The sequence below is a fragment of the Suncus etruscus genome, chromosome 3 (genome assembly GCF_024139225.1).
Source record: "Suncus etruscus isolate mSunEtr1 chromosome 3, mSunEtr1.pri.cur, whole genome shotgun sequence".
Classification (NCBI taxonomy): domain Eukaryota; kingdom Metazoa; phylum Chordata; class Mammalia; order Eulipotyphla; family Soricidae; genus Suncus; species Suncus etruscus.
In genome coordinates this window covers 64673810-64700926 of record NC_064850.1, presented here as the reverse complement: position 1 = coordinate 64700926, position 27117 = coordinate 64673810, and the positions used below count along the sequence as shown (strand labels likewise).

General features: G+C 48.7%; 1 protein-coding gene across 1 annotated transcript in view; it reads right to left on the bottom strand.

Annotated features, from left to right (window-relative positions):
- IGFN1 (immunoglobulin like and fibronectin type III domain containing 1) overlaps positions 1-27117 on the bottom strand; it is a 72117-nt gene that overhangs the window by 31534 nt on the left and 13466 nt on the right. The window contains exons 14-21 of the mRNA XM_049770789.1: positions 26587-26823; positions 24486-24546; positions 24053-24206; positions 23850-23967; positions 19790-19875; positions 17990-18134; positions 16631-16933; positions 14653-14979 (exon numbers count right to left, since the gene is read on the bottom strand). Coding sequence (XP_049626746.1) covers positions 14653-14979; positions 16631-16933; positions 17990-18134; positions 19790-19875; positions 23850-23967; positions 24053-24206; positions 24486-24546; positions 26587-26823 — 1431 coding nt within the window. The remainder of the gene's footprint in view (positions 1-14652; positions 14980-16630; positions 16934-17989; positions 18135-19789; positions 19876-23849; positions 23968-24052; positions 24207-24485; positions 24547-26586; positions 26824-27117) is intronic.

Sequence of the window (27117 nt, the reverse complement as noted above, 5' to 3'; positions counted from 1 at the left end):
GCTTGAAACAACTGTATTATGAATCAATCAGTTAAACGAAGTTAAAACAGTTTTGGGAGCCAGAGCAATAGCACAGCGGTAGGGTGTTTGCCTTGCATGTTGCCAACCCCAGACTGACTCTAGTTCGATTCCTAGTGTCCCATATGTACACTGAGTCTGCCAGGAGCGATTTCTGAGCACTGAGCCAGGAATATACCCTGAGCGCTGCTGGACGTGACTCAAAAACCATATCTATATCTATATCTATATCTATACATATATATATTTTTAATTTGCATATCCCAATTGTCCCCCAGTCCATCTTTCTTAGCTCTTCAGAAGAGTGAGTCTCAACCTGACTGCCATCCAGAAGATCACAGAAACTTTACAATACTCCAATGCCTACCACCTGATATATAAAATACTAATTCAAAATGTATCCCAAACCTACAAGTTAGTAGGAAAGGAAAACTCTTAAAAAAGAGAGGTAAATGGTCATGACCCTGAATGTAGCAATCTAAGACCTGACACCAAACATGTAATGAAGGAAACAAAAGATATATTCAACTTGACTAAAATGAAAAATATTTATGCATTAAACATAGCATGAAAGTAAAAATGACCACCTACCAAATGGGACAGAAATTCTTCAGTCAGATATCTGATAAGATCAGTATCCAGAATACATAAATACTTGTTTACACAGCAACAACAACATGAAGACTGGCCACCCAGTTTAAAAGTGGAGAAAGGAGGACTGGAGCTGTGGTGCAAGCGGTAAGGAGTCCCCCTAGGATGGACTACATACTGCAGTTCAATCCCGCGGCTTCCCATATGGTCCCCCAAGCCAGGAACAGTTTCTCAGCACATAATCAGGAGTAACCCCTGAGCGTCATCAGGTGTGGCCCAAAAACCAAAAATAAAAAGTGGAGAAAGTAAGATATACAAAAGCCAATGAGAATACAATACATGCTTGCCAACATGATTCATTATAAAATGGAGATTAAAAGCACAATTAACACACAAAGGTGCTATAATTATAACATGCCTGAACTCTACGATCCAGAGCCACCAGGAGAGGCAGAGTTCTATCTGAAAGTGGCAGAAGCCCCTGTAGGCTTAGGAATGTCACGTGACTAACAATAGAAAAAACCCCATCCTGACCTGAAGAATGTTACTGAAAAGCTAAGGTCTCAGGTGAGCTTCCATGGGAGCATTAGCTGGGGGTTCTGTGGCCATCAGCCAGTGCAGTGGAGTCAAAGTGCAGACTCTAGAAGCTTGTGCTCAGAAGTATGGCCAGCAATGGTGTCCAGCCAGTTCAATGCATCAGTGGGGATCAGCTTTACTGCCCCATTGGCTCTGATATTTTCATAAGTTTAATTAAAAATTTTAGCCAGAGATTAAACACAGGACTTTATAAATGCTGGGCATGGGTCCCACTACTGAGTTACAACCTCTACTTTTTCAATTTTATCTAATATTATTTGTTCTCTCTTCTTTGTTGTTGCAAAGGTCCGGGATTACACTAGCACTTGGTTGTGATTACACGCTTGGATAAGGTACGCATAGGAGCATGCAGAAGATGGGAACAGTGTATACTTTAACTATGGTGCCCACACAGAAATGGCTGTGATGCAGGTTGAACACTCTGAGTAGCACTGGGGCCCTACATAGAATGCACACCCTTAAGTGTTCAGGGCTTACTCTTGGCTCTACTCTCTGAGATCATTATTGGCAGTGCTCAGGAGTCATATGTGGGACCAGGGATCAAACTCAGGTTTATTATTTGCAAGAAAACTGCCTCAGTTACTGTGCAATCTTTCTAGCCCTTATTTGGCTATTTTCTTCATTATCTGTAAAATATATTAAAGTATTGTCTGCTCCCTGTTTCTTGCTAGGGATATTGAGCACGTTTTCCCCTCTATAATTTTATTTAGATGGCCTCTGCTTTTTGTATCCTATTCAATTTGCCTGGCCCACATGACTAATCAAAAGTGTAGTTAACTATGACAGTGGGGGAAAAAGAGAAACAAAGCTAAAAGAATAATAATAAGGGCCAGAGCAGTGACATAGCAGTAAGTCATTTGCCTTGCACACGGCTGACTTTGGATGGACAGTGGTTCGATCCCCTGGCATCCCATATGGTCCCCCAAGCCAGGAGCAATTTCTTTTTTTGGGGAGGGGGCACACCCGGCCTTGCTCAGGGGTTATTCCTGGCTGGCTGCTCAGAAATAGCTCCTGGCAGGCATGGGGGACCGTATGGGACACCGGGATTCGAACCAACCACCTTTGGTCCTGGATCGGCTGCTTGCAAGGCAAACGCCGCTGTGCTATCTCTCCGGGCCCCAGGAGCGATTTCTAAGCACATAGCCAGAAGTAAACCCTGAGTGTCACCAGGTGTGACCCAAAAACCAAAAGAATAAAAATAATTATAATAAAACTAAGGATGTGTATATATACAATATGCAAATCTGCAAGAAGATGGAAGCCACATACTTGAATAAGAAAATCTTGGATGTTTGCCTGAAGAAAACCTGGATGTTTATAGGCCTAATTGGGAATGACTGGATTTATATTTGTCTATGTCATCCCAGGCAGGCTTTCTCCAAGGTTATTGCTTCAGGTCTCAAAGCTTTCTGACAGATGTCCATAACAGAAGATTGGGCATAAGTCAGGCCTGGACTCCAACACACATACACAGCAATCCCACTCCTGGCGTAGATTTTAATGTCCTCAAAATTCTACTCTGCAAAGACATTAATTTGTGTTCCTGTGATCATTGCCACATAATATATTCACAGTAGCCCAAATTTGGAAATAACCCTAACATATAAAAACAGATGACTGTGTATAAATTGAAATATGTATACAATGCAATACTACTCAATTCTAGGAACAAAAGAAATCGTACAACTGACACAATGTGGATGGACTTGGAGAACATTGTGCTGAGTGAAGTCAGTCAGAAGGAGAGACTAGAACAGAATGATCCCTCTCATATGTTGAGTATAAAAACCCATAATAAGAGAACAAAAAATTACATAAAGGAATGGTATCTAAGAACAGGTCTACAGATAGTCAGGACACCAGATGGGCACTAGTGGGACTAAGCATTGACATGTCTCCCACAGACACCCAGTGTCTCATCCTTCAATAAGCACCTGCTGTGCTCATCCTTGAATAAATTCCTGACCAAATCCATGGGCAATGTACTCTTTGACTACCTGCATGCTGATCTTTAATTTCATTCTCTCTGTCCTCTTAGTTCTTTCAACAACCCCAGCTGTGTCCCTATGAAGTCAAATATAGTGATTTCCTAAAGCAGCTAAGATCTTTTAAAGGAGACTAGTATCTTTTTTTTTTCTTTTGGTTTTTCAGGCCACACCCGTTTGATGCTCAGGGGTTACTCCTGGCCGCAGTCCTTCCTTGGCTAGCTGTTGCAAGGCAGACACCTTACCTCTAGCACCACCTCGCCGACCCCAGGCTAGTACCTTTTCATGCTCAGAGAATCCAGTCCTTAAGAAAGGCCCTGGGAGGCTGGAAGGACTTTTAGGGAAAAGGCTCTTGTTCAGCTCATAGCTGAACTAATTCTGCTTTAGAGAATCACAGTATTTCTTCCTCTGTCTTCTCTTACTACAGAGGAGGTGGCAGGGTAGGATATTGTATAAATCTTAATTTATAGTACTCTGTCTTTTGGGTTCTTTTCTTTCCTTTCTTCTTCTTTTTTTTTTTTAAACTAGGGCTGAAGGGATCAAGTGTGAGAGAACAGAAGACCCTCAGGGACATTAGGAAAGCCCCAAATGCAGTTTAAATCTTTAGTTCTGTGTTGAGGGCACAGAGATGCTAATGGGACTAACATTGGGTCTCTCAGGGACCAGCGCTCTCTGCAGCTCCTTTACCTAACAGAGTAGGGCTCATGGACCTGAGGCATTTTTCCCATGACCTTTTGGGGTACTTGCTTTCAGCTGACTGCTTAGCCTTGCTTATATCACTGAGCACCACATTACGAAGTCTCTGTTGGTTTTGTCTCCCTCTCCCCTGAAAAGGACTCTATGGGGCAGCAGGGATCTGCTTCAGAGAGAAAAAAAAGGACAACCCTGAGTACTGATGGTGTGTGAGTAAATGCCATCTCTCTCTCTTTTTTTTTTTTGTTTTTTTTTTTTTTGTTTTGTTTTTCGGGCCACACCCGTTTGATGTTCAGGGGTTACTCCTGGCTAAGCGCTCAGAAATTGCCCCTGGCTTGGGGGGACCATATGGGACGCCGGGGGATCTAACCGCAGTCCTTCCTTGGCTAGCACTTGCAAGGCAGACACCTTACCTCTAGCACCACCTCACCGGCCCCTAAATACCATCTCTTACAGGCCCACGTTTTACCACTGAGCACTGCTGGTCTGTGAGTAGTGCCTTACCTCAGGTACGGGTTTTTTGATTGCTATGAGTCTTATCACAAGACAACAAGAATTGAATTCTAATATTCTTACTGCTGAGCAAGAGACTAGGGGCAGATTCTGACCGGTGGGGCTGCTCAGTCCATCATTGAGTCTGCAGGGGGGAGATGCTGTGACCCTGGTCAACACCTCAGGGAAGCTTGGTGGTATCCTTAGGTGAGTTCTGCTCATTGTCACCATGGAGCCTGCCTGCCTGGCATGTGCAGAGCTTGCACCTCAGGGGTGGTAGAGAGGCCCTGCCTCGATACTGGCACTGCAAAACAAAACAAGAAGGCCCTTGGCCTAACTTAACCTGCTAGGACTGAGCACAGTAGTATAGATGGTGTCGGGCCTCCACAGAGCTGACCCAGTGGAGGAAACAGAACACAGGCCAGATCAGAAAACAGGATGGTTGGGCAGAAAAACAGCACAACTAAAATACTTTGCCTCCCAGGTTGGGAAACCATCATTACTTAAGAATTGTTTGCTACCAGAGTCAATAAATAACTACAAGAGCGATAAAGATGGAACCAACTGTTCAATTCTGTCAAGTGTGAGTGGCAGGATGAGGCACTGGCCCCTGCCCAGCCATGAGCTTCTCCAAGCTATGTGTGCCCACAGAGCAAGGCAGCCTAAAGCTTGGGGCAGGGCTAGGTACACCCATCTAAGGGCAGTAGGCTTTCTGTGGCTAGCCAGCCCTATGGTCATCTATGTAAGTTCAAAATGCCCCTCAGCCCCTGAGCACCTCTTTCCACAGGGCTCTTTAGAATGCTCATCTAATCTTTCACACTCTCACCAGGATGTGAGCCAGAGGGAATATCAACCCTGAATATCAACTTGGAATAATGGTGATACCCTCAGTATAAGAAGGGCCTGGTCCCAGCTGGGAGAGGGAAGAAAATGGACCTCTGGGCAGCCAAAGCCTCACCCAGGGGAGATTTCCTGGCCCCCATGCAGCAGAGGCCAGCCAAGTCCTTTGGGATATGGTGGACCAACCATCCCACACCCATTTAGGTTCCACCTAACTGAGACACTGTCAGCTGTCAGCACACAGCTGTCAGCCCCATGCCCAGTTCTCTATATCTGGTAGAAGCTGCTTACTCAACACTAATGTTTCTTTCTCCTGATGTCAAACCACCGACTCTTGCTATTTGATCACTTCAAAGTTTTAAAACCCCACCCTACCCCCACCCTGGCTTCCTGTGGCTCTGTAGCTTCCTGTAGCTTCCGAAGCCTAAAGGGAAGGAGAGAACCTGACCTTACTGCACACACACATCCCCCAGTCTGAGACAACGGTCCTCCCTGGAACTTACTGTAAGAGCCACACAGATGCACTGAGTGGGGAGACTGCATTCTGCCCTCGTGGCTCTTCCCACTGGGTGGCAGGTGTGGTGGTGAGAGACAGGTGCTCCAAGAAGAGGGTAGTAATTTTTGTTCTCAGGGCAAACTCCTTCAGCTCCCAGCCTGCCCTGCAATGAGACAAGGGTGACCTGTAACCAGCAGGGACTCTTTCTGGCTGGAACCTGTCCACTCCACAAGGGCAACTCCATGTGACAGGAGATCTGTCCTCATGTCCCGAGGGCTCAGCCACAAGCTGCTTTCCTAGGCCTGTACCTAGCTCCCTTTCTCCAGGAGTCTCCTCAGAACTGACACTGTCCTGAGTATCTGGCCTGAAGTCCACTCACATCACAGCTTCCAGCCACTGTTCCCCAAGGGACAGACCCAGGTGTACTCAGTCTTACAGGATCCTTTCTCAGTCCAGAATCTGGTCCCATATAGACCATCATGTGTGCCCAGACCTTAGTGCACCTTAGTGCCCTGTCCTCAGGGTGCAGACCCCCTCCATGGTGTAACCCCCCTCAGAATGCAGACCCCCTTTAGAGAACACTTCTGGATACAAAAAATACAAGAAAGGAGTGCCACTCTCACAGGATGACACTGATGGAAGTAGAATGTAGAGGGATCTTCCTCAGCTGGATCTTTCCTGTCTCCTGTCTCACTTCCTGGCATCTTGTGGACCAGAACAAGTAGCGAACTTCTCGTTTGTCCTCTTTCCTTTGCTGACTCACCCAATAATTCCATATCATCTTTTATAACCCAAAGCTGAGGCAAAAACTTGTTGTTTTCTTGTTTGAGAGGAGCACCCCCAACAGTGCTGACAGCATCCCTCAGCAGTTTATTCCTGACTGTTCAGGGATCACTTCCGGCTGGAGACCAGGTGTGATGCTGGATAAGGCAAGTGCAATGCAAGATTTTACCAGCTATACTATCTTTCCGGCAGGCAAGTACTTTTTCTGTGCTAAGCCACTGTCCTTAAGAAGCATAAATAAGACCAATAGAAATGTACAAGTGAATGACCATATAATTTAGTATAGAAAAGGTAGAGGTCAAATATCTTATTCACCCACCTTAAAATTAGGAATTGTAAAACACAATTCAACTGAAGAAATCTGCAGTCTACAAATGGGAAGAAAGCATTTCTAGTAGTCTCCAAGGTCACAGGGCCAGAAAGATAGTTGAGTATGTGCCTTGAATGACCCAAGTTCTGTCCCCAGCACCCGATATGGTTCCCTGAACCTCGCCAGGAGTTCAAATGGAAAAATAATATTTGAAAGTTCCTTCAGAGAAGTGATACAAATAAAGAGCCCATAAGTAGATAGAGAAATATCCAACCCATGGGTGACCATCCACCCTCCTTTATAATGTATAAAACCCAGTCATATGCCATTAATGCCACAGGCTTGCAAAAAGATAATTGTCTATTCCAATGCTGATGAGATTGGTGGCATGCAAAGTGTGGGCCACAGCTGGCAGGGGGTTCCATTGGAAGATCCAATATTGACTCATCATGGGAACTATAAAATGTATGGGTAATGGTATCCCAGAGAAATAGATCAATAATACCAACAGGATGGATATATGGATAATAGATAATAGCTAACAAACAAATCAATAACAGATATCATGGAGAATGATGACCGTAAAGTCCCACAGTCTGTTCTTAGTCAAGCCAGACCCAACTCTCCTCCAAGCTGAAGCTTTAGAACTGAGAATCTGCGTGGGTTGAGGTGGGGTAGGGTGGGAGATGCTGGTGTAAATCCTGGTCTAGTTCTGTCTGGAGAACTGGGAGCTCAGCAGGGAGGAGCAGAAGCTGAATTTCAGCCCCAGCAGAAAGCAAGCTTCCCTGCCTGTACCTAGTAGGATTACAGGAAATATGATGGAAAAATTACATAGAAATTTTCCAAGCTCAATAAACCTAAACAGTATCATAGAATCTCAGCTAGCACCAATCACATCCCAGTAAATCACATCCCAGTAAATCCCTAAACACTGACTTTAGTAATACCATGATGAAATTACTTTTCAAATTGACCTTTGTTAATTTAAGTTTTGATAACTTCATCTGCCTTTGTGTTGATAAAGTAAGTTTCTGGCTGCAAGGAGGCAGGCTAGGGTGGTGAGGAAATTGGGGTACTGATGAAGGAAAGGTCACATGGGTGGTTAGATTGGTGTTTGAATGTTTAATGCCTGAAAAAACTATTATGAACAATTTGGCAAATCATAATCTTATAATAAATCATAATCATAATCTTATAATAAAAATTATTTTAAAATAACCTTCACATTTTAATAAGCTACATGCTTATTTAATAAATTACATACTTCCTTTTGTACAAAACTTGATAGTTTTGATTTTTTTCTTATTGACTTGGAAAATAGTTTATATATCATTAACTCTTTCACTCTCTTAGTGCTATAATATTTACAAAAATATTTTCCACTTTTTTTAGGTTTGTTTATAGTCTTTTTTAAACTTGATTGATTGATTGATTGATTGGTTTTTGGGCCACACCAAGTGGTGCTCAGGGATTACTCCTGGCTTTCACTCAGAAATTGTCCCTGGCAGGCTGGGGGACCATATAAGATGCTGGGAATTGAACGGGGTCCCTCCCGAGTTGGCCGCATGCAAGGCAAATACCCTACCGCCATGCTTTCTCTTTGTCGCCTGTTTAAAGTCTTTTATTTATTAAATTTATGTGCATGTGTGTTTTTGTATGTGTGTGTTCTACAACTGGACTACATTTCCCAGCACTTGCTTAAAGTTTTTATTAAGGTAGAAAGTTCTTTGGCTATGTTACCAATTCTGTCTTGGCTCTAAAAGGTTTTGAGTGTCTTCATTCCAGCCTCAAAATGAAATGAATGAGGATTTGTATTTTTTTTCTTCAAATATTTGAGAGTTGGTTTATTATTCTCTCTTTTAATTTTTAGCTTTTTATGTTGTTGGTGGTGACTGGGTTCATGCACAGTGCATTGAGGATTATATTGATTTCTTAATATAAATTTATTAAAATGACTACTTGTGCTGCAGGGACTTCAAATAACAGCATAGGGGATTGTATTCAGGAACACAGGTAGTGGCAAGGATCAAACATAAGGTTTCGGTCTTGAAAGGAAGGTATTTATTTTTTGCCATTGTGCTGTCCTTGAGTCCTATGTGAAGTTTCTTTAATATATCTAAGATATTTTGTTGTAAGATATGAGATAAGCATACAACTTAATTTTTTCTCAAGTAAAATTCAATTATTCAAGCACATTTTCTTACTTACTTTTTTTAAAAAAAATCATTACTTGTTATACATTACCACTGCTTTGACCCATGTTCTCTTCGACCCATATTACACCTTATTTTAGTGAGAAAAAATAGATCAAACTCTTCAACAACTAATCACATTTGTAGAGTTATAATTTAGATACAACTAATCACATTTTGTTTCCTTTAGAAATGAAATAGTGTCTATATTTGTCATTTGAGTCCTATTATGCTTAATTTAGAAACAGGTTAATGATTTTAGTTTTGATTAGAAAGGGCAGGAATGTTATGATAATTACATTTGTAATTAGCAACTGAATTCACTCTTTTCTTACCCCCAGGAAATATTGGGGTGTGCTTGTAATATTGGGTGAAGAAAGTAAGGATGAAAGGAAATGTTATTGGGCATCAACATGCATTCTATCTACCCAGCAGAGTAGTAGTCCTCTTCTTTCTCCTGCTGTCAGTTATTCTTGGGCCTCAGACATGACTTGCCCACTTTCTGAAATCTAGCCCAAAGATAAGCCTCTGTCTTAAAGGTAGAGCATCCACAGATGTATTTCCTGTTTTAATGTCAAAGTAGCTATACCAAGAGGAATGTGCTTTCTGAGGCATTAAAGGCATGACAACCCTTTGGGTTGACTTCTACTCATCAAGTCTCTTTCTGCCAGATTTCTCCTGCTGGATTGTCGTTGCTGAATTGCTGGAGAAAATGTTCACCAGATTCCTGGATCTTGCTGCTTTTTGCTTTCTCTCCTACTGCTCTGGGCCTATCACAGAAAAGTTTGTTCAAAATGGATTAAAGGGATTTGGAGAAATTGTACAACAGGTAGGGTGTTTGCCTTGCACACTGCTCACCCTAGTTTGATCCCTAGAGCCCCATATGATCTCCTAACCCTCATCAGGAGTGACCCCTGAGTACAGAACCAGAAGTAATCCCTGAGCACTGCCGGATGTGGCCCCAAAGCAAAAAATAAAATTAAGCTCTTAATAGTAGAACCGAATCCATAAATGGCATTGGAGCAAACATAGAAAAAAGTGTTCATAATATGGACTTGAAAGAAATCTTCAATGGCTGAAAGCCATTGGCCAATCAAACTAAAGCAAAGGTAAACAGATGGGACTATATCAAATTAAGAATTTTGTTACATTAGACAAAGTTAATATTTGCAAAACTTTACAATAGGAAAATGAGTAATCCTATTTATAATGGGAAGAAGAGTAGAGCATACTGTTTCTCAGAAAAAATATATAGCTGGTCAACAGGTATAGGCAAAAATGTTCTTCATCGCTCATTATCTGGGTATAACTTCCTCCAAGCCTTTACAGAGTAGTGTACATAGATGCTCAAGAATCAATGAGCCTAGTGTGGAGTTTGATCGCCCTCTAGTGGCTAAGAACAAATCTCATTTGATCAGCAGTGTCTACTCAAGTTTACAATTTACTAAGCAATACATAAAAATACGATAGATTAATGGGATAATAGACTTTATTGATAGTCAGACACATGATAAAGTAAACTCAACAAGGTTTATTATAGAATCTGGACAGATTGATTTGGAGTTACAGTCTAATTCAACTTTTTTTGGGGGGTGAACATCTACATGACTAAAAAAGACTATAAAGGTGCAGTAAAAAAAAATGAAGGTGCTGCTGAGATACAAAAAATTCAAAGGTCGAGCCAAGGTCAGCTTCTGGTCTCCATCACATACAACAATGGATGATGGGCCTAAATAGAATTATGAAAATCTTGGCATCCAGAGTAATGATACAGCAGGGAAGGCGCTGACCTTGCACTCAGCTGACCTGGATTTGATCTTGGGCATCCTCTAGAGTCCCTGAAATTGCTAGGAGTTATCTCTGAGCAAGAGCCAGGATTAAACCCTGAGCACTACCAGGTGTGGCCCAAACATTTAAAATAAATATAAACGAAAAGCATGAAGAAAACCCTAGGGAGGAAAAGAGAAGCGCTGGGAACTCGCGTTGGGTAGTTGCAGCTGTGCTGAACTCATCCAGAAGGTGAACACAGACAGACCTACATCCCATGGCAAGGGGACGGGCTTGTCTCTAGCCTGGACCACTCCACTATGCAACCGTTCCTGGCTCGTGGCTGATGGGAGCACCTGCTGCCCCTCCCACAGCCTTCTCTGTTTGCATAAATCGGTTACAGGTGCATAAGCAAGTCAGATAAATCAGTTACAATGACATAAATCAGTTACTGCTAACATAAATCAGTTCTCAGGTGCCTTGCTGAGACTGGAATCTTGCAAGGCTGGGTTAATCCTGCCATCCACCTCCACCAGTCCACAGGTCTTGTCTGTCCTACATTACTGTATTACCCCAGCAGAAGTCCAGCACCAAACTTAAAAGGGGTTCACCTTTTGTGTTTTTTTTTTTTTTTTTTTTTGGTTTTTGGGCCACACCTGGCGGCGCTCATGGATTACTCTTGGCTATCTGCTCAGAAATAGCTCCTGGCAGGCATGGGGGACCATATGGGATGCCGGGATTCGAACCAACCACCTTAGGTCCTGGGTCAGCTGCTTGCAAGGCAAACGCCGCTGTGCTATCTCTCCGGCCCCAAAAGGGGTTCACCCTTTTAAGAAAGACCTTAATCAATTGTCATTGGCTGGCTGGAACTCTATAATCATCCCCTCCTCAAAACCCAGTGAGGTTCGGGGGTAGAGTTGTTAGAGGCAGTTTGAAGAGGCAGTTGGAACAGCAACCTGACAGAACTGTTTCTACTCTTGGCTATGGTTTTTCTCACTGATTTCAACAGACTTTTGGCAGTTTCTTTTTGGACTACTTGTTCTTTACTTTGTATACTTGTTTCATTTATCTGGCCCTCAATCTGATCTTACCCTAGTCCCAAACCCAGCTCTTTCTCCCTCTCTCTCTCTCTCCCTTACCCAGCCTAGGGATTTGCCATATGACCCCTGGCTTCTCTATTAATTAAGGCTTGAAGTATCTTGTCAGAGATACCTGCTCCCTCCAGTAGGTTGAGGACCCCAGGAACTCTGGCACACAGGAACCTGTTTTCCCCCACCTGAAATTCTTCCCCCTCACCCTGGCACAGCTGCCCCCCATGTCAGCCTGCTTGGTCCCCCTTATCCTTCAGGGGGGTCACCACCTGTGCTAAGTCCTCACTGAAGTGCTCAGCCTGCAGAAGCTCTCACAGAACAGTTCGGCACTTTTCTTGGCACCTCTCCTAGGGCTGGGAGTGCCTCCTATTAGGTGATGGTCCTGCTGTGCCTGACTTTTCTCCATGCTAGTGGGTGGCCCTGGAGGGGCACCTGGGTACTTTCCCCTGCCCAGTGGCTATTCAAACCCCATCAGACGAATGAACCCCAAAAGCTCCCCCTGTCTCTTCACAAGGGTCGAACCCTCTTCACTCCTCCCTTAATGAGGGCACTCTTGGAGGCTTTCCTAATCTGTGTTAGGTGAGGCTGGTCACATCACCACATCCCTCAGTGTGCTGATCCCCAAATTCAGATTTCTAATTCCAGCCCCCCCCCTGCAACTTTCACCACTGTGGCCCTCATCTCTGTAGCACTCATCCTGCAGCCCTCACCCCTTCAAGGGTCAAAAATCTCACGGAGGTTTTTATTATAAGAGAATCACTGTGAGATAAACAGTTTCAAAGTTGTTGATAATAGAGTTTCAGTCTCACAATGTTCCAACACCCATCCTATCACTAGTGTCCACTTCCTGCCAACCACGTTCTCAGTTTTCCTCCCTCCTCACCCCCACTCCAGCCTGCCTCTATGCCAGACATTATTATTCTCTCTCCCTTTCTCTCTCTTTCTCTCTCTCCCCTTTGAGGCATCCTGGTTTTCAATACTGTTACTGAGAAGTACCCTGTTCTTGTCCAGAGTGATCATTCCTAACTATCATTGTCTCCAAGAATTCATCCCCCAGCTCTGGCCTGCTGGGGTCAGCAGAGGTGGTTGTTAAATTTCAGAATCTGTGATGAGACAGGCATTACCTGAAGCTTGGGAAAATGAGCCCCTGGCATCTGCCTGCTTTTGGGAAGACAGTTGGGGTCTATCTGGGGTGGCCAGCAACTCCCCAATTCAGAGGGCCACCTGGTCCAAGAGTTCCTCTTCCGTGTGACCCATCATCCTTCATGGCCTTAAATGACAATGATACTCCAAATGGGTGTGGGGGTCATAGAAGAGTGTGGGGTCACAATGGGGGTGCAGGGGTCTACACATGGTCTCCCTGCTGCGAAGTACCCACTAGACTTGGGTACCCACAGCAAGGAGTGAGGCTCACAGCTGCCTTAGCAACCCTGGAACTCCAGAACATTTCCTGGGAGTTTGGATGTTGGGGAGCAGTGGCTGGAAGGTGACAGCAGGTGGAGCAGACAGGTGGGACAGAGAGGTGATCCCAGGCCCCTGGAATCAGGCTGTGGAGAGAAGGGCCTTGGGAGCCCCTGGGCAGGTACCAACACTTAGGTGTCCCTCTTAGGCCTTTTATCGGTGGAGTTGCTCCCAGCAGTACTGGGGTGACCATGCAGGGCTGGAAATCAAACCTGCGGCTACTGCACTCAGAGCCTGTACTCCAGCCCTTTGAGCAGCCCTGATGGCCAATGGCAGATCTCACATCCTCCCTCTCCAGATTCCCAGGGAATTTGCAACCATCTGTCTGTGTTAGCTAGAAGTTTTAATAAGACAGAGTGCCCCCAGCACACGGTCCGTGTCCCATCCATTACCCCCTTGTTTCCTTCCTGTTCTCACAGAAGCCCAGCTGTGCCCACTGCCCCAGAGTCAGCCCAGGCGGAGGACTGGACCCCTTTCTGCAGCGAATACACTCTGGAGGCCTGAGAGTGGTGGGAAAGGGCAGTAATGAGACTTGAGGCTGACATTCAGCTCCCGACTCTCTTGTCTTCCCTAAGGGCTCTGCATCCTCCTGGGCCTCTCCAGGCTCCTCCTGCCCATATCCTTAGCAGTGCCTCCATCCTGGACACAGAGCACATGTCCAGCGATGCTTCTCCAGGATCCTCCCCAAATGAGGCCCTGTAGAGTGAGGTGAGCTAGGAGCTGGATTCTGCAAGACACAAGCACCCACATTCCGACTTGATCCCACCCCCGACTTGGAGTATGTGCCTTACATAGAGGAAGTGTGCAGGGTCCCATTTAGAGACACCATGTACTTCTTTGGACATAGCCCTTACCTGGACCCTGAGTCACCCCCAGCCCCCTTCAGCCCATCCCTCTGCTCTCTACATGCAGCCAGAGATGGGTAATTGTGTCTGGGGTGATGATCTTTCCTGCTCTAGCACTCAGGGTATTGGGGTACATTTTCTTTTGGGTGAGAATTATTCTTTGTCTTGGGAAGGAGAGCTGACAGCCAGGAGAGTAAAGGCTGAGGTTCTGAGTCCTCAAAGTCCAGGTAGGGTGTCTGGGGGGTTGATATGTAGGTGCAAAGAGGAATAAATCAGCCTTTATCTCCCTGCTTGAAGTGAGTTGCAAGGTTTACTGGGAGATGGGCTCAAAGGGTGGCACAGATGTGGCCCCTAAAGGTAGAAGCTGCTTCCCACAGAGGAAGCACAAAGGATGGTGGTTCCTCCCGACACTGCAGGAGGGACAGGACCCTAGGGAGGCCCTGAGGAAGGACAGATGGATGGCCTTCTCCACCCCCTCGCCCCACCTTTACCTATGACGATGAGGGTCGTAGTGCTGACAGCCTGGCCCAGCACGTTCTCGGCCACTGCCCGGTACTCCCCGCCATCTTCAGGGGCGACACAGGGCAGGATGAGTGAGCACACACCCAGGACATCAGTGCTGTGCACCGTGGGGTCTCCCACCAGGCTCTGGCCATTCCTGAACCAGGTGACGTGGGGCCGGGGCCAGCCACGCACCGCGCAGCTCATGCAGCACTGGCTGCCGCGGGGCAGCAGGTGGGCCCGGAGCCCCACCAGGAACCTGGGCTTCTGGCCACGATCGAGCTCCCGGAAGCTGAGTGCCTTCACGGTGAACTTATCTGGAGAGGGAGAAAGAGCCGAGGGGACAGGGGAAGCAGTTGTAGTGAATGTGGGCAGGAGGCCCCCAGTGCCAGGCCGGTATCTCTGCACCTCCCTGGACATCTGAATTGTAGCCCAACCCTACCATGACCTGGCAGGACACTTGTTCTGCTGTTCGGGTCTGGCAACCCTCCCCTCAGAGCTCCAGCTACAGCCCTGACTCCTTTTATCCTTTACTTACTTTCTATATTGTCTTGCTTTGCTCTGTTTGGGGGCACACCCATTGGTGAGTTGGGACTGCTTCCAGCACTGTGCTCAGGGTTGCTCCTCATTTGGGGGGGGGGGATGGTCCCTGCTGGCAGTGCTCCAAGGAATGTGCCATGCTAGAAATTGTACTCCAGCCTCCTGAATACAAACCATCTCCTTGTCCCCTACTTATGTACTATAAGAAGGCACACACTCACTGTGAACCAATTAAAACACAGAATTTAAAGGAGGTGGTGCAACAGGAAAGAAGGGCCAATGCTGGAGCAACAATATAGCCCAAAGTAAGAACAATGGGGAAACATGGAGAAAAAATAATAAACTATGGGCCAGAGTGATAGAATAGTAGGAAAGGTGCTTTCCTTGCACACGGCTGACCCAGGTTCAATACCAGCATCCCGTAAGGTTCTATATGCACCACCAGGAGTAATTCCTGAGTGCAGAGCCAGGAGTAATCTCTGAGAATCACCCAGTGTGACTCAATCCCACTGCCCCAACACACACACACACACACACACACACACACACACACACACACACACACACACACACACACACACACACACCCCTCTATAATCTCATTTTCTTGATGACTGATAACCTCAGCTAAATTCTGCCCTGAAAACTTCCGGTGTCTTAGAATAGTGAAATATTGAAGTCATGGGTGCGATTTTACAATTGCTTTCCTTGGGGATTGCTCCCATGTCTGCATCCCAACAGACTAAATCAGCTTTTGTTTTGAGTGAAAGATGGGCCGCTATCACACGCCTGCCCCAGCTCTTTGGTGCCCCACATGGTGCAGAGGGAACCCCGGCACTCAGAGGGGTACACAGACATCCCACAGCTCAGTGACTGCCCTATGGTACTGCTACCCTGTCCCAGAGCTGATGTTTGAGGTTTTCTATGCATCTCATCCAATTGTTCTTGTGAGGCTGAACTGTCCATGCAGGAATGACAGTGAAGACCCACATAGAGCTAAGGAAGTCACTAGATTCATAAGTTCATTTCCAAAGAAATGCACAGGAAAAAACCCCGTTCCCCTGGGTTTTCGTCTGCTGGACAAGAAATTGCCTCCAGAGGCCCAATGGCAGATGCTTGCAAACACCTGGGCTTGGTAGAGGTTGTGCTACTGAACCCTCAAGCCTTCAAACACATATCTGATCTCTGGGTTTTCATAACCTCTGTGTCTGTGGCCTGGCCAACAACTAAAGGTCTTTTATCTTCTTGCATGCAAAGGCATGTGTGACCATGCAGCTCTCAGTGTTCTGGGGCAGAAAATGCCAGATGGACAGCATCAGAACATTTGGGCGGGTTTGAGAATGGGCAGCTGCTGGCTGAACCAAGGATGCTCTACCTTCTCTGTCAGAGCCCCATTCCACCACCCCCCCCACCACAATTCCCACTCACCTCGATGCTGCCGGGGAAGGCACCAGGGCTGACAAGTGTCAGAGGGTGGGCTGGTTCCCACATCGTTCTGTGCCACCACCCGGAAGTGGTACTGGTGCCCAGGACGCACCCCTGGCAGGGTGAAGCGGGTAGTGTGGATGCGATCGGCCACCTGGCGCCAGGGCCCACTTGCTGAGGAGCGCATAAAGACAGTGTAGTACAGCTGGGGCTCCCCCAGCTCATCTGGGGAGGGAGTCCACTCAGCAGTAACTGTGCCTGCCACCTTCTCCAGCAGGCGGATGGGTCCGGGTGGCCGCGGACAGGCTGCAGAGCACAGAAAAAGCCATACTGAGGATTTCACTGTGTCCTTTCCTGGGCACCCATGTCCTAAGGTTGCCACATAGGTGGCTGACCCCTAAGCAAAGTTCTACAGGAACCTTGGAGGGAAGAAAACCTCTCCCCAAAGGTTTATCTCAGCTGCTTTGCTTTGTATGGAAAGTGGCAGGTGTCATACATAGGCAGAGGGCCCCATAGTGCAGTGGTCGGCAACCTTTTTTTCAACTGAGTCAAATCTCGCCAAAACCACGATTGAAATTTATTTTGCGAGCCATACAGGGCGTGCACTGATAGAGGCTAGGAGCAGAGTCCTGACTCCTGGAGTGGCCGCCCGGCACACAGAAGAGCCAAATTAAAAGTGTAAAGAGCCACATATGGCTCGCGAGCCGCAGGTTGCCGACCACTGCCATAGTGCATGCTAGCTGAGTGTCTTTCCTTTGTTCCAGAAGCTTCTCCAGGATGGGGTGGGCTGGAAGTCTATGTGGAAAAGGGCAGCCTTCATTGCTGTGATACAACAGACCACCCTCTACTGTTCTTAGAAAACCACCACAGTGGGGACTGTTTCTCTCAGACCCAAAATCATCATGGCGCTGGAGAAATAGTACCAGGGTTAAGGCAACTGACCCTGCTTCAAATCCTCAGCACCAAATATAGTCTCTTGAGCACAAAACAGAAATAGCCCCTGAGCTGGGTGTGGTCCCCCCCACCTCTGCTCCAGAAAAATATTATTTGGGCCTGAGAAATAGTGTGTCCTTGCATGCAGCCAACCTGGGTTCATCCACTGCACAGTATATGGTCCCCTGAGCCCCAGGAATGATCCCTGAATGCAGAGCCAGGAGTTAGCCCTGATCACTGCTGTGTGGGCCCCAAAATAACCTGAAGGATCAGTGGGCATAGGGTGGGGCTGTGATTGGTGGCCTCAGACCCTGAAAGGTTCTATTTGCCCCCACTTCTCCCAGGTGCTTTGCCTTTCTCTGAAAGCACTGAAAAGATAATATGGTCTCAACCTCCAGTCCTCGCAAGGACCTGACCCAGCCTACTCACCTGCAGCCCTGAGAAGGGAGGGTGAGGCAGCATCCCAACCCTGTGGGCCGCTAAGCTGCAGATGGTAGTGGGCACTGCCCGAGGGTCTGACCGTGACTCTTCGAGACAAGGATAAGCCATCCTTCAGCTGGGTCACTGGGGCCACCTGAGAAACCGAAGGAGGAAGTGTGAAGGGGCTTTGAAGGGAAAAAGCCTGGAAGCAGGGTCTCTGGCCCCCAAAGAGGAGCCTTTTGGGGGTAAGTGGTCCTAGCATAGCATGAGAGGAGGTGGCCTGGGGTGTGGCAGGGAAGGACCCAGCAGGGCACTGAAGGAGAGGGTTTGGCAGCCTTAATGTCGCACACAGGGAGACACCCGAGGTTCCATTCCCTGCAATATATATGAGCGTCTGTGGTCAGTGTGTTTATTTACTTGGTTTTCTTTTAGTTTTTGGTTGGTTTTGTTTTAAGTTTTTTGAGCCATATCTGGAGATGCTCAGGCCTTTCTCTTGGTTCTGGGCTCAGAACTCTAAAGAACCTATTCAGTGTTGGGGATCAAACCAGATCAACAGGAAACAAGACCAGCACGTTACCCCTGGAACTTTCTCTGGCTCTGTCATAAGGTTTGGAGCAAGAACCGTAGTTAGACATAATCATATCTGAAGTCACAGACTGGGATGAATCCCAGAAATGGGGGGAGGGGGAGTACTGACTAATGACCACATAGGTGGCTGATCCCTAAGCAAAGTTCTACAGGAACTTTGGACCCCAATAGTCCAGGTGATATTTATGGGTTCTAGCTAAAACAAGGATGACTGTTGCTGGTAAGGAGGCCAGGACAGATGCCTGATGCCTTCATTGCCAGCTTCCCCAGTACCTGGCAAAGGGCATCAGATTTGAGGTGCTCACATCCCTCATGGCCCCCAAGGTTGGTTTGAGCATCTGAGAAGGGAATAATCTGTGGAAATCTGGAATTGACAAACCCTCAGTGTCCTCTAAATTTCCTCACCCTCGTCATGGCTGGTTATAAGGTCTAATGGCCCTAGATTTGGAGCTGGACTGGGATCCAGCTCAGAACTTCCCACCAGGAGAGGGTGAGTTCATGGTGACATGGGCTATGCCTTCAGGGATCACCATCAGGGCCCAGGTCAGTAGTCCTGAGTCCTAGCAATAAACCTTTGGTTCTGTCACAGGTCAGAGAGATAGCACAAGGGTTAAAACATTTGCATAGCAAATAATGGCTGTAGCCCTGATACTAGTTTAATCCCCAACAACACTTATGGTATCAGAGCACTGCCAAGTGTGGCCCCTGAGCATTGCCAGCCATGGCTCCTGAGCATTGCCATGTATGGCCCCTGAGCACCTCAGGCTGTGGCCCTCCAGGAAATCTTCTGTTGTTATTTCTATCTAACAAGAGGAAATGGGGACCTGAGAGACTCAGTTATTGGTCCAACATCCAATACTAGTGAGTGATGGCATCCAAGGTTGAACCAAGGCTGCCAAGATATAGCAAAGATATGCTGGCCACATTCCTGAATAAAAAGATCATGTGCAGGCCTGAAATATACTCCTGGCTCCAATGGGTCTGCTCCAGAGTCTCCGTTAAGAAAGGCTAGGTGTCTCTTCCAAGAGGCATAGTCAATACTGGAGTCTGCCACAGAGGGATATGCAGGCCAGACGGGCCAGCGAGAGGGCTGGATCCCCTGGATTCCAGCACAGACCCCAGGGAACTGAGAATGAGCAGTGAAGAAAGAAGCAGGCTGAGTATGGTTCCCTTAGCCCTGCTGGGGTCCCCTTTGAGACCCCATGAGATAGATATACTCACTTCAGAGAAGACAGGCACACACGTGTCCCCAGCGCTGACAGTCATTGAGTCTCGGCTGCAGGAGCTCACAAGGCGCTTGGGGCCAGCTAGAAGTCACAGAGTGGCCATCACTCATCTGTGGGGCTCCCTGATGGGGCAGGGTGTGAGGCCCACAGGAACTAAAGCCAGGCTGGGAAGGGAGGGATGTGAACAGGGGTGGGTGGAAGCTGAGAGAGGTAGAAACCGGGGTAAGGAGAGAAGAGAAGGCAGCATTTGGGCTGCTCAGATGTGGTAATGAGGTGGGATCCAGGTTCTGGACTCTGGAACCACTGTGCTTGTTGTCGCCTCCCATATTGTTTCAAGACAACTGGGATCTGTGTCTCTAGGAATTAAATCAGCCCCCATAAAAGATGACCCATCTTTGGGGTGACAACTGGGGTTTGTTAGACCATGAAGTAAAAAGAGAAAACACCACCTGGACCTAGCATACCTGGTCCAATCTCCAGCTCTGACCAAGCTCTGAACTTTAATCAGTTCAACCCTAACAATGACTGGAGCATTCAAGCATTAACCTTGTCTTAGCAGTTATGAATGAGGTTAGAAACCACTGCTGCACGGGTCTGCCTCACCCAGAGCCCGACCAGTGCTTAAGAGGCACTCAGCAAATTTGACTTCATTCAGTGGAAAGAAAACTCTCAGGAAGATATCAGTGCAGGCTCCTCAGTTACAGAGCCAGCATGCACATTAATGAACGTGTCCTACATTCTGATTACTGTTGACACCCAGAGGAAATAGTTCCTCAGAAGGATGCCCCTAGGCTGTGCAGAAGATGCATCACACCCATAGGGCACTGGTTCAACTGGCTCGAGCCATCTGTGCTTGGTGCCCACCCTGGACATCAGGCCAGCTTGGGGTACCCCGGTGTGTTATGTGTCTGGGACCTCACTAGTGGCAGGAATGGCACTGTCTGCTCCTGAAAGAGGTCTCTCATATGGACACTCATTAGTTTCCCTCTAGGACTCTGGAAGTTTCCAAACTCTTCAGAATTGCCTATCTGGGACCAATTCTAATCTTGACCCTGGTTCAAAACCATACACCAATGTCAGCTCCTCCAGGCAGCCTCCCTGTCCTTGTCCTCATCCATCGCCTGCCACTTCCTTGTCCCTAGCTCTCCTTTCATAATTACTGAAATTGAATGTTTCAGTTAATCATTTCTTAGGCTTTGTGATAATACAGACTCTAAGCCTGTGTTGCAGCTACTCCTGAGCTCAAATCTTCTAGTCCAACCTTTGGGCCTCAGCCTTTGTTTCATCTAATTTTATTGGGGTCTCACCAGAAGGTGACAGGTGTGAAATTTTTTTTTCATTTCTCAGCCGTTGCTGAGATCCACACACTCATACCCCAATCTGACTTAGTTTGATTGTTACCAAGAAGGGCACCCACCTTTTTAAAAGCCCCCTGAGAGCAGGGGATGGTTTAAAGATTGAGGCATATGCTTCACATGCTGGAGCCTCTGGTCTGGTCTTGGTACCATATGGTCCTTCAGCACTTCTAAGTGTGGCTCCAAACCCAAAACAACAACAGGTACCCAAGATGCTTCTAAATAGCAATGAAGTTTGAGAAGCACAGGTCTGCTCTGCATTTCTACGTTCATGTATTCAGACCACCTAGTGATTTTGTGGACAATGCAGATCCTAGTCCAGTAGGATGAAGTGAGAGATGCAGGGGTGAGGGATGAGAACTGAGTTTCTGCAGAGTAAAGGCTGAGATTCTGCTGGGTGAGGGCTGAGCTCCTGCATGGATAATGGCTGAGATTCTGCAAGGTTGAGGGTGAGCTCCTTCAAGGGTTAAGGGCTAAGATTCTGCAGGGCTGAGGACTGAGCTTTTAGGAGTGAGGGCTGAGATTCTGCAGAGTAAGGCCTGAGATTCTACAGGAGGGCTGAGATTCTGCAGAGGTGAGACCCAAGTTCCTGCAAAGTGAAAACTGAGATTTTAGAGGGGTGAGAGCTGAAAATTGCAGGGTTGAGGGCTGAACTCCTTTAGAGATAATGGGTGAGATTCTGCAGGATTGAGGGTTGAGATTCTGGAGGGATGAGAACTGACATTATGCATTGCTCACATATTTCCGGGGAAAATAGGCTATGCTAAGTAGTGAATGAGCCAAGAAAGGTAGGGGGGATACACGGGACTCTGCTCATCTCGTGCTTCATGGTCCCTTTCAAGTAAGAAACAGTGGCAGTGAAACAAAAGGGATTGAGTCATTTGCAAAGATCCCCGGGCTTGGGTCTGGCTCCTTATTCATCCCTGTGCCTCACATACTCCCTGAATAGGATGAAACTCAGCTGTCACTGGAACAACTAAACCACCATCAAGTTCTCTTCTAGCTGATTCAGTTCATCTGCTTGGCGAGCTATGGGCAGTGGCTCACCCACCTTTGCCTGCCTGCCCCTTTTTACCAGAGAGGGTTCCCAACAGCTCAGGACCACCTCTGGAGGTAGAATCAGCACATTTTACATCAGCAGGGGACTTGGATAGGGGCACACAAGTGTGGCGTGTGTCCCATGGAGATGAGATGGAAGAGAGTCGTGCGGTAGGCGGACTGGATTTTCCATTTGTGCTTACTGTGAGGTGGACCCTGGACATATACAAAAGTACCCCTCCACCCATGACCCCCAAGGAATGGAGCCAGCCCCACATCCTCCGACTCTGACCACCGAGTCCTCAGGCTGCATTCTCCTATCTGCTCTCAATGCTCAGGGCCAGATTGCTCTACCACCTCAGGTGCCCTAACACATTTGCCAACCAGTTGCACTATCAGACCCTCCTAGAAGGATCCTGGCTCAGATCCATAAAAACCTCCCCCTTTCCAACCTGGAGGGACACCTGGAATGGGCAGAGTGAGCCAGGACTGCATTGAACTGCCCTTGCTCCTCCTGGTCACTCGTTGCAGGTCACTGTTCTTCCAGCCAATGTGGGGGAGGCGTGGCCAAACAGAGCCTGCCCTTGGGGTTACCAGGCCCCACTGGCTGCTGCTGCCTCCAGCCTCATCCTTCCTCCAAGCAGCCCGGACAGGGAAGCAGCCTTGGGTGGGCAACTGTGGTTCTCGTGGGGTCTCTCTCACTTCAGGGGTACCTGGAGCTGGAACGGGGAATCATATGAGGGGCATTGGGAAAAGGACCAAGAGAGAAAAGTGTAGACCACCCTCTAGAGCCCCCAGGGCTTCAGGGGTGGGCGTGGTGGAAGCCTACATTTATAGTGGTGTAAACCTGTATCCCTAAAGCATACACAGTGCAGCAAGCCCACATTCCCTTAGTAACAACAACAACAAAAAAATTCAAGGGCTGGAGTGATAGCACAGTGGTAAGGCATTTGCCTTGCATGCGGCCAATACAGGACGGACCCCAGTTCAAATGCCGGCATCCCATATGGTCCCCTGAGCCTGCCAGGAGTGACTTCTGAGTGAAGAGCCAGGAGTAATTCCTGAATGCCACTGCCAGGTGTGACCCAAAAACAAAAACAAAAACAAAAACAAAAACAAAACAAAACAAAAAAAAAAGAAATGAAATGAAATAAAACACTTTTAAAATTGAGGGGCCTCCCCAGCAGTGCTCAGAGGATCTGGGGCCACTTTCAGAAATACTCTGCCAACCAGGCCACACAGTTCAGTGCTAGTTCAGACTGCAGAGCTGGGGGCCAGCAGGTGATTGTGGGGACACAGTGCAGAGGAGGGGTCTGGAGCTTGCAGCATGCAAGATGGCACAGCAACCTCTGAACCTCCAGACTCACAGAGCACAGTTCTGGCTCTGTGCTCAGGAGCTCCCCTAGCAGTGTCTTGTAGACATACCAGGGTCTCAGCTGCTGCAGCCACAGCAAAAGCAAGTGCCTTATCTTATCTATCTGGCTAGACTGCTAACAGTCTTTTCTAAATTCAAAAATTACCAAAAAACAAAACAAAACAAAACTAAGACTTCTGTCCACCCCCCAAGGACAGACAGAAAGTTTGTGGGTGTGGTGCAGGGGCAGGATTAGGCTTCCCTAGGGCTTTGTCTCTCCCCAAAGGCAAGACAGGACCAGGACTAACCTGCGCTGCCCACAGAGGTGGAGCTCTGCTGGTCTCTGGCTGCAAAACTGCGTCTCCCTGCACCGTTGCCCCGCACATGGCCCTCTTGCTTCCAGGTGATTCTATCCTGGGTACCAAGCTGGACAGGAGATACAAGACCCAGGTCATGCCACCCTCTGACCTCCAGTCACTGAGGGACCTTGGGGTGTGCAAACTCCCCTCACCCTGTCCTCTCCAAAGCTGGTGGCACCTTCAGGGCCCCTTTTAGACCAAGGTCTCATGTGGGTGAGAGGCTCTGAAGCCAGGATCTGCAGTGCCCAGGTTGTTGTTGGCTCCCGTGAAGGCCTCTTCTCAGTCAGCTCGAGGACAGACTTGGGACTGGGGGGGGGGCATGAGGGGCTCACAGCAGGTGGACACTGAGAAGGATGCACCAGGAGGCTGAGCCCCATGTCTGATGCCATTTTTCACCTCCCACTTTGCTCTAATGCCAACCCTGAGTTGGCTGCTCAGAGTTCCCGGATGCTGCCTTGGTGACCTGAAGCATGACTGTCATTGGTGAAGCCCCCCCCCCCAGCACAAATAGAGCCATGGGGCTAGACCTTGACTCCCTTCTTCCAGCAGGTGGAGGGTCCTTGGTCTTGGATGAGGGGGCAGTACAGACCCATAGCCTTGTCCTGTGCCACCGTCAGAGCAGGGAGGCCCTGGGAGAAGGGAGGCCCTGGAGAAATAGAGACAGGGCTGTGGTCCCCAGGGTCAGGCCTATGCTCACCTGGGCTCAGCCAGGCTAGCGAAATCATACCCCATTTTATGGTCCCAGCTGACCCAGAAGAGTTGGGGTGCAGGGCAAATGAGGAGGCCCAGAAATCACATGGATCCACAGTTCAAGGTAATCCACAAGAAGTAAATCCAAGGGCTGGAGTAATAGCACAATGGTAGGGCATTTGCCTTGCACGTGGCTGACTCAGGATGGGCTTGGGTCCAATCTCCAGCATCCCATGGTCCCCTGAGCCTGCCAGGAGTGACTTCTGAGCAGAGACAGGAGTAACCCCTGAGCACTGCCAGGTGTGACCCCAAAACCCAATTCCCCCCAAAATAAGATGTGAATCCAGTGACTTTTGTGCTTTGGACATAGGGGAGGCCTGATACTGTTCATACCCCAGACTGTACCCTACTGCATCGTGGGTCAGAAGAGCCAGAGTGCAGGGTGCTGTGGCCCGATGCCAGCACATACCTTGGGTCTTCTTGTAGAAGTCGCTAGTGCCAGGCTCAGGTGTGGGCCCTTGAGTCTGGGGGGCCTCTCTACGCTCACTATGGACACCCCATATGCTTTCTTGGCCTTCTCTCCAGCCACCGAAATGATGCAGAAGGGCCCCATCTTTACCCTGAGCCTCATCCAGGAACCCTCTACCCTCTTTTTGGGTTAACCATCCTGCATGTCTCATCTCCCCTGTACCTCCATTCCTTGCTGTTCCTGGCTGTGTTTGGGACCCATTCCCAAGAAGGCCTTGCCTCTGACTGGAGCCTCTGGGCTCCCTTGCACCCCATCCTGCACCCGCCTTGAGGGATCCTGGGCCTTGGGTTTTGTCTTTCTCAGCCTGCTTCCCTGGGTGTCCTCTACCTCGGCCCTCTCCATCACCTGACCCAGAGTCCATGCCCTGGATGCCCCCTGAATCTTCCTCACTAAAAAGGCCAGCTGTGACCTTCTGGGATCCTTGAGATCCTGAGTGTCCTGGTTTTGGAGATGCATTCTTCTCTCCATTCCATATCCCTAAGTCTTCTATAGGGCCACTGCTGGACAAGAGTTGGGGGGCTCCATCCCCATCTGCCTTTTGGTCTGAGCATGGTCCCAGACCTTCAGGGGCCTCCAGCTCTCCAAGAAGAGCCTCTTCCTCCTGCAGAGACCTTAGAGCATGGGAATCTGGAACTAGAGCCCCAGCTTGGTCCCCCTGAGTCAGGCTTAGTCCCCTCCCTCCAGCAGGCGCAAGCCTGGCTTCGTCCCTTTCCCTGACCATGTGTCTGCCTGGCCCCGCAGACCTGCTTTCCTGCGCCACAACACCCTCCCCATCTGCTGCCCCCTGACCTTCTCCCCAGACACTGCCCACACATCCAGGAGCCTGGACCGTCCCTTCCCATGGCTCTCCCTCCACAGCACCCCTGCCTGAAGTCCCTGTGCTCCCTGCTTGGACGGCAGACTTGCCTTGCCTGCCGGGAGATGCCTTGTCCCTGGGGGTCGCTGGGACTCCAGCATCTATATGTCCTGCTCTGACACCTGGTTCCTCCAACCAGCCAATAGCCCCCAGTGCCTCAGCAACCCCCAAGGGGCCAGAGCGCCCAGCACCACCCTGGGAGTCCTGCCTGTGTCTATCTGTAAGAGGCCATGGACCCCCAGGAGCTCCCAGCACCCCTGAGTTCCAGGTGCCGTCCACAGGGGTACCCCCAGTCTCAATCCCCAGTCCCCCTCCCCTGCCAATCTCAGAAGCGCCTTTGCATCTGGTACCCCCAGCAGGTCCCTTGGGACCTGCCCCAGACCCTGCTGCATGTCCCACAGTTCCCATTGCATCCAAAGAGTTTAGTACCCCAAAACTCCCAAGGCCCTGTCTGCAGCCTACATTCCCCTGGGGACCCATGTCCCAAGAGTCCCCTATGCATCCTTTAAAACCCACCTCACCCCCCAATCCTGTTTCCCCAGATCCCCCCAAGCCATCCCTGGGTCCTCTCTTGCCTCCCAATTCTGTTCCCCCAGGAACCCCTAAACCACCCTTGGGGCCTCCCACATCCCCCAATCCTGTTCCCCCAGGGTCTCCCAAACTATCCCTTGGGCCTGCTTTATCCCCCAACCCTGTTCCCTCAGGGGCTCCCAAACCTGCTTTATCCCCCAATCCTGTTCCCCCAGGGCCTCCTAAACCATCTCTGGGACCTCTCTCACCCCCAAATCCTGTTCCCTCAGGGCCTCCCAAACCATCCCTTGGGCCAGCTTCACCCCCCAACCCTGTTCCTTCAGGGCCCCCCAAACCACCCTTAGGTCCACCCTCAACCCTCAATCCTATTTTAGGGCCTCCCAAACTATCCCTGGGGCCTCTTTCACCCCCCAATCCTGTTCCCTCAGGACCCCCCAAACCACCCTTGGGGTCACCCAAAACTCCCAACCCTGTTCCCCCAGGGCCTCCCACACCATCCCTAGAGCCTCTCTCATCCCCCAATTCTGTTCCCTGATGGCCCCCCAAACCATCCCTGGGGCCTCCCCCATAACCAAACCCTGTTCCCCCAGGGCCTCCCACACCATCCCTGG